General features: G+C 39.5%; 1 protein-coding gene across 1 annotated transcript in view; it reads left to right on the top strand.

Annotated features, from left to right (window-relative positions):
- The window catches only part of KIAA1549L (KIAA1549-like ortholog), a 65585-nt gene that overhangs the window by 25033 nt on the left and 29215 nt on the right, over positions 1 to 11337 (top strand). Inside the window, exons 11-12 of the mRNA XM_010004273.1 lie at positions 1500 to 1690; positions 4871 to 4998. Of these exons, the coding sequence (XP_010002575.1) occupies positions 1500 to 1690; positions 4871 to 4998 (319 nt within the window). The remainder of the gene's footprint in view (positions 1 to 1499; positions 1691 to 4870; positions 4999 to 11337) is intronic.

Consider the following 11337-nt stretch of genomic DNA (forward strand, 5'->3'; position numbering starts at 1 on the left):
GGCATCTGCTCTCCCAAATCAGCGTTAGCCCAGTTAGTGTCTCCTTTATGCACTGGAGATACTTATCAGAGAGATGCTGAGGTATGTGAGCACTTAGAAATCATCAGCCTCAGTTCAAGCAGGAGACTGGGAATGAGATATGCAGATCCCAAATAAACACACAGCTTGTTGTTTTTATTTGTTTCTTTTAAAAAAAGACAGCCCCATTATTTTCAGACTGAGGTGGTCTATTAAATTTATCAGTATTTATAGCTCTAGCCCAGATTTAGTAAGGGACAGAACAAGAGAAAATGTTTTCTCAGAGCTCATCTTTTTTCTGACCCATCAGCAAATTTTTTTTATCCAGCTGATTTTCTTCCAGAACTAAAATATTCAATGAAGATATGACAGAAACCTGAGAGAGACTATGCAGGTATAAAATGTCTAGTTCTCATTTGTTTCCTAAAGTATATTTGAGTGCTAAAATCAGGATTGCTCACCTTTGAAGTGTTTTATGGTGTTTTTTTGGCATTCTTTCTTTGTACTGCAGGATAAGCATCCTTCCAGGTTTTGGTAAATTGATTTAATTTAGTGTAGCAAGACAGCGAGAACATTTTAAATGTGTTAGATTATTTTTTCCAGAGGTGGTCTGGAATATCTTGAATATCTTTCAGTGATTTATTTTTTGGTTTTCTTTCTCATCCCCCCCCCCCCCCCTTTTTTTTTCCCAGTAGAAAATGCAGTTTGTGAAATTGTTTTGCGTAAATGTTTTAATTTTACTGTCAAGAGAATCCACCTTTCAGTGGCTGCTTTGCCCAGAAGGCCTGTGTCATTTCTGCTTGTTCATTGCAGAGGCTGAAGGGAAAGCCTGGCTGGGCTTTGGGGCAGGAGGGGCTGGGAACACAGCCCTTGGTTGCTTTGCTGCAAGGCTCTTCCAAATGCCACTTCCCAAGAGAAACCAAGTGAAGTCAATAACAATCTTCCTAGTGGGCAACTGGCAAGCCAGGGGAAATATAATTTCATCAATCTGAAAAGGATCCTTTTCTGCAAAATGTCACCTATGAAACTTTTATGTGTGCCTTTTTTTACTTTGTCTTGACTTGGAATAGGTAACTCCTACCCCCTTTGGAAACACAGGGGTTTTTTTCATAGAGAAAGTTTTCCATTTTCTCTACAGGTTTATTTTTCTGCCTCCTAATTTTTATCTTCCATACATTCACTCTTCCTTTGTGTGCTGAAGGAATTTCTGGAGATGTTATGGAAGGCTAAGAAAGGTTAGCCAAGACCAATTTTACACTAATCATCTATAAAATATCTGTAATGGAGATCTTATCAGAAAATTGCTTTGTTTTAGGGCATTAATATGGCAATCTAGATATTTTTACCTGTTGCTTATGTAATTGAAGATGTTAAGGAGTAGTGGAAAATTCTATATCAAAGTGGAAATTTTGTATTAACATATGACACATGCTGGAAATCTTTTTTCTCTCACTTTTTTTTTTTTTTTTTTTTTTGTGCAGCCAGTACAAGGCTTTGACTATGCCAAGCAACACTTAGGTCAGCAGGGAGCTGAAGATGAGGTTTTACCTGTAACTCAGGAGACTGTTGTGCTTCCACTTCCAGTTAGAGATGCTCCTGCCTCCCAGGAAAGAGAAATTACTCAGGATGGGAGTACCATCAAAACTGCCAAATCCAATGAAACAAGGAAAAGGTATGGACTGGCATATTTCCACAGGGGGTTGGATGGGGTACATGCTGCTGTTTGCTTAGGAAAAATAACTGTGAGGTTTGGCACCCAGGTTCTGCATGTGGCAGATGGTTCCTCCACAATACATTCTTGACATAAGGCTGGTTTGTGCTGGATGTGTAAGATTGCTGCAAAATATAAGATAAAATAGAGTGAAGTGAACAGAGGAGGCAAATGGGCAGTGGCTCTTGTACACATGCTGGTGCATGAGCTATCAACTCAAAGCATGAGATCTGGAGCACAAACACCCATCACCTCTCAAATGAATCAAGACAGGACCTCAGCAACTGTAAGTTGCTGTAGCTCCACTCTCAGACTCTGACCCTCCAGAACTGGACCAAACATCTTAGCAGAAGGGGAAACTCTAAGCATCCACTAAATGATGAAAGACCTCTGGATCCAAAGCATCTACAGCAGAACAGAACTTTTAGTGTGTAAGAATAGAGTAGATGACAGCGTTTAGGGTAAAGTGTCTCAGGTTTGCAGTTTCTTCATACTAAGTCTAGGAGCCATCAACAGCCACTGGAGGTGCTGCACTGGAATGTGCCCTCCTGGTGCAGGGCTGGAGGACCCAGAGCTGTTGCTCTAAAGTGGTTAGACCTCCCCATTGGTCATAAGCTGAGGTTTTCCCTACAGAAAAATGGAAACAGGAGGATCCTGAGCTGGTGTCTGCTTTGGCATACTTGTCTGGTGGTATAGGACATAACCTGGAGTATGGAGAGAGCTGTCTGCAAGCAGTGCCTGCAGAGAAGAGGAAGCCAGCTGAGAACTCCCCCAGTTCCTGCGATGGCTTGACTGGCTTTGAGTGTAGACTGTTGTTCTGCCCTTAATGTCAACCATGTGTTGCTCACACCATGAATCACTTAAACCATGAGGGTTAGGTTATATAGTTAATGTGAACCAAGCAGTACTTGTGCCTTTTGACCTCTTCCATCCTCTGATAAATGACAAATGGAAGATGTCTATGACACTGCCTGTGGTTGCTGGTGCTGGGCCACCACAGGTTAAGCCTGCACGAGCTGTTCTTTAACATGTTTTGAAGCCTCTCTAAAGCCATATGTAAATACATACAAAAATGTAAACCAGTTTTATTAATTAATTCTCTAACAAAAGAGATTAAGCACTTCACTTAGTCCTTTGAGTGCAGAAATATCCCTCTACTTATTCTGCACAATTTGAAGCAAACATTGATAAGCAAACTTGATCCGGAAATTCAGAGGGAAGTTACTCTCATTATAAAAATGTGTTGAACTCTGGTGCCTTTCTAAGCAAATAACTAAGTTAATTTTGCCTTCAGGGTGGTTGCTTGAGTAAGTGAGAACATGCAGAGTTTTAGCTTTATTTCATTCCCAGGAGCTGTGTCTGGGGATGGAATTTAATGGTTTCTGAAGATGAAGAAATATTTCTTGACCTTTTTGCATTTGCTCTTTCATCCAGGCTACTTTGCAGCCTGGAAAGGTCAATTTAAATCAGACTGCCATGAAGTGGCTGGTAACTGATCAGAATATCAGAACTGACGTGATATTACCACTGAAGGAAACTTCTCAGTAATACGATGGCCACTTAAAAGGGATGAATATTTAGATTAGTGGCAGCAGAAATCATTGTGTATGCTATCTATGCTTGCTGCTTTTCCTTGTTCCTGAGTGGAGCATGTTTTCTTCAGGTGTTGATCTGTCTCTGGATAAATTTTTATTTTTTTTTTTACTGGCCTGGGAGTATTCATTAGCAATAACAGACAGGTTTGTAGGGGTGAAATGCTACTCTTCAAGAATATTTATTCTCAGTAGAGTTTCACAAGAAAATCCCTAGGCTGAGCTGGGTTCTTCTAAAACCCTGTAGCTAGAAAGAGCCTGTCTCAAATTATATATATTTCCACCTAGGCTATCTTCAAAAGCAAGTCCCTAAGAATTATATTTCTCATACTTGTCCCTTCCTGTTCTGACCACAGCAAATGCTCTGTGCTTATATGAGATAGGGCAGTCAGAGCTGGAGGTAAATGTTTCAAGCTAGGAATATAGTATTGGTGAAAATTTACAGGATGTTTTTTAGAGTTGTTTTGCTTCAGTACCATTTTATGGATATAAAGCCATTGTGACAGCAATAGAACTTGTTTTGAATTATTTTTTTTCCTCTGTAACTTAAATTCCTTCTGACAAAGTCAGTTTTTTTTCTCCAATGCAAAGTCTTTATGTTACCCTGTCATTGGTCCTAACAATTCAGTGACAGATTGCAGATTGGTGCATGAGTAACTGTATGGATCCTGTGGATTGTTTTCATTCCTGTTGCAGCAAGTTTCACGTGTTGAAAAAATGTGATACTGTGTCTGGATGAGGAGTTAGCACCAGATTTAACATTTTGTGCTTTGGTCTGCTTTTTGAAACCAACTTGTGTATTGGGATCTGAATCTTTTGCCCACCCCAACAAGAAAACTGCTCCTGACAGCTTGCTCCCAGCACAGCCCAGACTTGTGCTGCTCATTTTTGTTCTTGCTCCTCGTTGGAACTGAACAGTCACAGGAGTTCCACTCTGCCCTCCCTCCTGACCCTGTGCTGGCACCAGTTTCAGGGCAAGGATATGCACTGGCTGAGTAAAACAAGTGTTTTCTTAGGAGCTTCAGAAGATAATGGTGCTGGTTAAACCAGGTTACGTGCAAAAAGGAAAAAAGGAGCCTTTTCTTATCGCATTGTGTGCGTACATGTAAAGTGAGTGAGTGAATTTTGCATGGTGGTTGACAAAATAGCGGAGTGTAAATGCAGGCTAAATAATAAAGAAATTAGTTTAGCCGTCTATACAAAAACAGAGGTCTGCTTTATTTTTGCTGTATAAATGTCAGTGAATTGATAATAGGATTTGTTGTCCTCTGCAGTGCTGTTTCTGTCATTGTGGGGGTTGTGCATGAGAAGCATTTGCTTTCAGTCCCACTAAGATGCACATCACCCTGAGCTCATGGGGATGTCACGTTCTCCTGCCGCTCTGTTCCAGCCTTCGCTGTGTTTCTGTGTGCAGTTTATATGCTGTCTCCTTTTGGTGCAAAATCAAACTTGAAAACTCAGTGGTGCAAACGGTGCAAATGAAATAACCTTGAAATGAGGTTTAGAAGGAAGAGCTCACAGCCTCCCTTGTTGCTATGGTTACTTGCAGCCAGTCCCCGAGTCAGAATGGCTCCATCATCAGCACCGGGTCGGGAAAGCCCAGCTCAGGACGGAGCTCTCTCCAGAAAGTGATGGCATCACAAAAAGTGACAAAAGATGAAGGAAGGAAAAGAAATGGTGAGAAGTGTTTCTTCGTAAAAGCTGCTCATAGTCTCCCCTGTAGCTGTGCCTGCAGAGGCATAGCCTCTGTTGGAACCATCTTCCTTTACCTTCAGCAGTACTTGGGCATTTTCTGTTCATAGGTGTTTGGGTTTTTTTCCCCCTTTACTGCTATACTGATTTCTTAACCTCACACAAAACAGTATGGTATTTACTTTTATGTGTGGGCCTTTGCAAGTTTTCTTTCATTTTCTTTCTTTTTGTTTTCCTTTAAGTGCCAGTAAATTAATGAAGACTCGATTCTACGTAGTAGGTGGACAGGGTTTACAGCTTTTTTTTTCTGTATAGAGCCCTAAGATATTAATTTCTATTACTGCTGTTGCTGAGCTGGCCCAGATTGGATAAAGATTAATTAATTAGGTAAAAATTAATTTGAGAAAATGTGAGATGGCCAGATTTTAACTTCCGTGTCTTATTGTCCTCTCCATACCTTTTTGTTACTAAGATTGGAAGCTTTTCCTGATGCACCTAGGATGTTACAATTTTTGCAAGCTCTTGGTTGATGATAGTGAACTTGTGACTCAAGATGTACCAGGAACATCTGATGAAAGTAGAACACAACACCCTTTCTTTCTTGCTTTGTTTTGTATGTCTCTCTGCTTCTTTCGAGTTACAGCTTTGCTTCCATAGCTGTACTTTCCATCCAAATAGAAAACACTGTGATTGAACCAACTGATCATTTCCCTTGAAAAGGGAAAAAATTAAACTGGGTATGGTCTCATCAGATTCTGTCATGAACACAAGTCCATAATACTTCTTTGTTAAAAATGTAGATGTGGAGAGGAGGACTTGGATAAATAGAAAATCGTACCGTAGATCTCTTCTCCTTTCTCGAGTAAATCACCTGAGTAACATCTGTGGAAGCAATCCTGGTATCAAATCATATCATCCCTTGATGATTGCTATGCCTAATCCTTAAGTGTCATGCAAAGGCTTTGCAGCCTCAGCAGTAATATTGTGTGATGCAGGGACCAGAGGTGGCCTTTTTTTTCTGTACAGCAAAATCATACCATGTTTTTTCAGTGTCCTCTGTTCTTTCCATACACTTACCATAAAGTTCTGCATCTTGTGGGACTGTACAATTCATGTGTCTGTAGTACCCTGGCTTTAAATCAGCTCCACTGAGATTTATGCACATTTGCACATTCACACAGAAAAGTGAAGTTGTTAATTTTCTTTTGTTATGTGTTTGTCATTTCTACTGCTTTCTTCTGACAGACCTGTGACTTTACTGATTACTCCAGACCTGTAATGATAAGTATTCTGACTGGTCTTTCTCAAAGAGGCTTTTTTTTTTTTTTTTTTTTTTTGTGTGTGTGTGTGTGTTTTTTTGTTTGGTTGTGTTTTTTTTTTTCATAGACAGCAAAACAATATTTCATGGCTCCAAATTTCAAGGTTTGTAATTATTTTTTCACTATTTCAAACACAGCTTTTGCAAGACAAGAACATTTACGGTTTCCAGTGTTAAAAGCTGTAATTTATGCTGGTTTTTTTCTTCCTTACCCAGGAAAGCCAATATTCAAAACCAGTGTCAGATGATGTTTACACATGTAGGCGAAATAATTTAGTGATTTTGTTTTGTTAGGTTTTAAGTCTTCAAAGAAAATTGGTAAGAACTTCCAGTTTCTTTGTTAAAGGACTGAGTAACACTTCACATCCTTTCTTCTGATGTGGACTGTAGTGCATTTCTAGAACATGTGCTACTTAAAGAAACCTTTCCATGTAGTATAAGGGAATACTCACCATTTATTTTTAATCTTAATTTCACTATAATTCTAGCTTCAACTTTATTATATGACAATAACTAGGCACTTTTCAAATTATATGGAAAACTAACAACTGCTTTATTTGTGTCTTTATTTTACCTTCTATCTTCTGTATTCTGAAAAAAAGCCTGAATAATGTTGTTATTCTGTCTGGTTAAGGTGCTCCTTGTTAGGAACAGTAAAGGACCTAAATGATTTCTAGGAAGTTCTAGGAAGTTTCTAGGAAATTCTATTCATAGAATGGTTACTCGTTTGTTCCTACCACATGTGGGCAGCAAGATCTTAAGCTTCTGGGGCAGAAAGGAAGTGCTGGGTTAGCCTGTTTAAATAGTAAGAGAATAGCATATGTGCAAAATTTGAAATACATGGGCAGTTTCCATCGTACTTTTCTGGCTTTGAAGGAACCTGTGCATGAAACACCTTTTCTGCAGAGCCCTCCTTCTGGTAGATACTTTAGCTACTTCTAGAGTAACTTCCTTTGCTTGACTGCCATCGCCCTGCAAAGGGTCATTTGGTAGTTTCCAGGCACAGATATGAAGGGAAATAGATGCATTGTTCTCTTATAAAGGGGTGGGGACTTTTTAGCTGTAGGCATATCTTTAAATATATGTTTAAGAGACTTGTCTGACAAAACCCTTTCAGAACAGCTTTTGAGAATGAAGATGTGGCCACAGGAAATGAAATGGCCTCCCCCTTACCAGAATTATGGAGATGGCTCTCTTTTTATATGCTCACTTAGATGTATTTCAGACTTTTCAGTTATGTGATCACAAATGCCTGTTGAAGTTGAAATTAAAATTCAAATTAAAAATCAAAGCAGCTGTTGCTTTTAATCACAGAGCTTGATGCTTTGTTCCCCAGTGCTATGATTGCAAACCCTGTTGTCATTTTGGGTATCTTGTTCTTTTTGCAGGGTTTTGTCTTTATCCAGCATGATTAGCATCAATAGAATGTGTTGGATGTTTTTCCTTCCAGTTCAAGAAAGAAGCTGTTTTTTTCCTAGTTATTTTTCTGAACCTGCTCCAGCTCTCTAGCCTGGTTGTAGGCTGACACCTCTAATGCGCATGTCAGCAAAAGCAGCAGCAGCATATTTTCTCTGAAAAGCAGCATCTTAAAACTGGAATGAATCCCTTGATGGTCACATGTTTGATTTGGGGACTCCAAGTTAGAATGGCTCATTAGTTGCTATAGTTACAGACCAATTTTAGATTCTATTTCTTGCTGACATTTAGTTACACAGAAAAATGACAGCACTGGATGTTACCTCAGTACATAAACTCTATTTGGCTTGTATAAAAATGGACTCCAAATGGAGTCTGTCAAAGCTGAGAGTGAACAATGTGAAGCTACCATAGATGGACAGGCTTGGATTTAAGGACCTGATGTTTTGGAGGATCAGGAGAACACATTAGCTGAGCCTTATTTCTACAGAAGGCTCAAATAAAATATCTATTTGTATTACAATAGCAATAAATTTTAGTAAGATAATAGCATTTTTTTCCCTTTTATTTTTCTTGGAAAAGATTTATTAGTATTCTATTAGGAAGTTTACTTTTGGCACTCTACAAAAAACTAATTTACTTTTTTTTTTTTTTTTTTTTTTTTACAAGTGCCTCAGTGCATGTGTGAGGACTGAGAAATGAATGAATCAACAGAGGTACTGGCAATTTCCAAGATGAGTTTGTAAGACAACAGGGAAGAGACCAACAGGATATTAGCACTTTCACCTATCATTTAATCAGGCTTTTTTTTTTCAGGCAGAAGCAAATGGCTGAATGCACACATACCTGAAGAACTGTACAAAGTTTTCTTTTGCCAGCTCCTCATGAAATGAAGCCAGTGAAAGTTACGTAGTTCTTTTTCTGAACATTGACTGTTCGATTTTGCAGCCTTCCTATTAGCATCTTTGTGAAGATGTGATTGCTTGTTTGTTTTGAGAAAGATGGATGTTTTAGTTGGCTAGCAGTTTCTAATGAAGCATGCTACTCCATACCTTTTGGGCTGAGAACTTGTATAGTTAAGCCCAGTTTTGTACTTTAACCTCATCATCACTGAAGGACACACATCAAAGGTGAATATTTGCAAAGAGTCAAATTTGTGTAAGAAATCTTCCTTTCCTCTGCCTAGGAACCCCAGCAGGAGCACTTCTCATCTTCCAAGGGGTCTCAATATTTTTAAAAAATATTAGTCTCTCAGATGATAATTTTCTGTGTCCAGACAGAAGCAACAATATCAATTTTTAATTCTTTTTCCCTTCTGTTCTTTGTAGGGATATCTGAAAATCAGGTGTTTGCAGGAACAAAGTACTGGGGAGGAAAATTTGGCTGTATTGCTGTCTTAGGTGAAATCAAAGGGAGTTTTGAACATAACTCAGCCGAGCTATGATACACTGCCTCCTTTATTCTGTGGAAGTGGGAGCCACCAGTTTTCAGTGTCAGATGTGTCAGCTCAGCATCAGAGCCAGCTTCGCTGAATTTCTGAGCAGTTGCCTGAAGTAACTCAAATGAAAATGAAATATGGCAACAGCAGCTGAGTCTGGTAGCACTAATGTAGCACTCTGCTTTGACAGAGTTAGCTGGAGGATCTGCTGTATGCCTTTGCTGTGATGGGTGGGGTGAAATACAAGTTAGTGTGGAAAGGGCTTAGTCTTGCTGAATTTTGGTCCTTTAAAGTTGGTTTCCTAGCGCAGACTAACCAGGCAGGGGCTCTAATGACTCCAGAGGGTCATCTCTAACTGGGACAGATCAACCTCCTCTGAGGAACTGGCCTTTTTCTTTCCAGTATGGAAGAAGCCCAGACAGCAGCATTAGAGCATATGCACAGATTGAAAGTGAAATGATTCCCCTTCGTGATGCCTGTCTCTTGGAAAGGCTGATAAATCAGAGAGCTCAGAAGGGTTTATGGTGTAGAGAGAGGAGTCTTATTCTTTTCATCATTTATTCCATTATCCTGAAGCATTAAATTAATTTGCCCCAGGGAGTGTGTTAGTGAGTGTCTTTATCTAACTCTTCAACCCCACACAGTAAACTCCTGGGCTTTTCTGGAGTAATTTCCTGACATTTTAAACATCACAGGGTCAAAAAGAAAACACCAAAAAACACCCAACAGAGTCCGCTTACTCTGCTGAAATGTCTCATGTTGTCACCAGTCACTATTCTTCTTGAGGCTCCCAGAAGCTTTATATATTGATTCTTTGTTTTTCCTCTAAATATTTCAGCTTGTGTGATGTAGCCTGGTATTTCCCCATACTGTTTCCATTTCATCCACTGTCTTTTCTTGGATGTGTGTTTATTTCAAATATAGAGAGTGCTGTGGCCCTGCCAGCCTCCCGCTGGGGCCAGCGAACCCTCTGTTTCTGCAGGTGTAGCCAATGCCATTTCCTGCTGCTTTGTAAGGTTTTGGTTTGTAAGATGCAACCAACTGTTGTAACCTATTCTGTGAACTTCTAAGTTCACACACTTTCCCCAGAGAGAGAGTGGGAGAGCAAACAGCATCTCTGGGATGCCCAGGCTGCGTGAGTGGAGCCACAGAGGTGCTTTGTTCACAGGCATGGTAGAACTTGCATAGAGTAAGTGGAAAATACTTTCTGTTTGCCCCCTTCCAGGTCAGCATGGGTAACCAACCTTGCCTTTTTGATTGCTTTTCCCATAGCAAGAAAATACCTTATCCTGTGTTGCTGTGGTTCTTGTTGCAGCAAATCTCTGATGGAATGGGGATCTGCCCGTGGTTGTGCAATTAAATATTTCTTAATTCACATCTGCCTTCCCCTCCGGATGAGCTTTACACTGCCACTTAATTGAGTCTGACAGCTGCTCTCATCAAGAGTGTTGATGTTCATGCCATCAGATCCAGTGGCAGTCTGGCTGTGATCTTTCACTGATGTATCAGTGCTGAAGAAGACAAATGCATGGTTTTATTATGTAAACAGAAAACTAGTTCTGCAAAGCTCCTAGAGCACTACCTTCTTAAATAAGTGGCTCCTGCTGGAAGTTTTCTTGCCTTTCCTGTTGTCTATCTATAGTTGTCATCATTGTCAGTTAAATAATAATAATAATAATTTTAAAAAAATTAAACCTACCTAGGATGGTGTTATAGAAGTGCCAGCAAAGAACCAAGGTCAGATGGTTTCTGTACAAACATTAAGAAATACCACTCTTTTTGAAAGACTTTGGTAAATAGATGAGACAGAAATGATTGGAGGAGAAGATGTAACCACAGGGAAAAATATCTTTGCTTCAGCTTATAAAGACAAGAAATGTTTACAGAACATAGGACAGAAATTCTTTCCTAAGGAAATAGTATTTTAGATCTGTGGTATAGTTTGCCCTTTGTCAAACTATACTTTGTTTTGAGGCTTTTGCTGCAAGGTTACCTGATCCACAGGTAATCTGCTTTTGTTGGTTGGTTGGTGTTTTCTTTGTTGTTGTTGTTGCTTTTTTTTTTTTTTTTTTAAAAGGTGTTTCAGTCCTTTGTGGTTTTTTTTATCCTTTCCAGCATATTTTGATCTGGGACAGGGGAGGAAAGCCAAAGT

This window comes from Chaetura pelagica, unplaced genomic scaffold (genome assembly GCF_000747805.2).
Source record: "Chaetura pelagica isolate M959 unplaced genomic scaffold, ChaPel_1.0 scaffold119, whole genome shotgun sequence".
NCBI lineage: Eukaryota > Metazoa > Chordata > Aves > Apodiformes > Apodidae > Chaetura > Chaetura pelagica.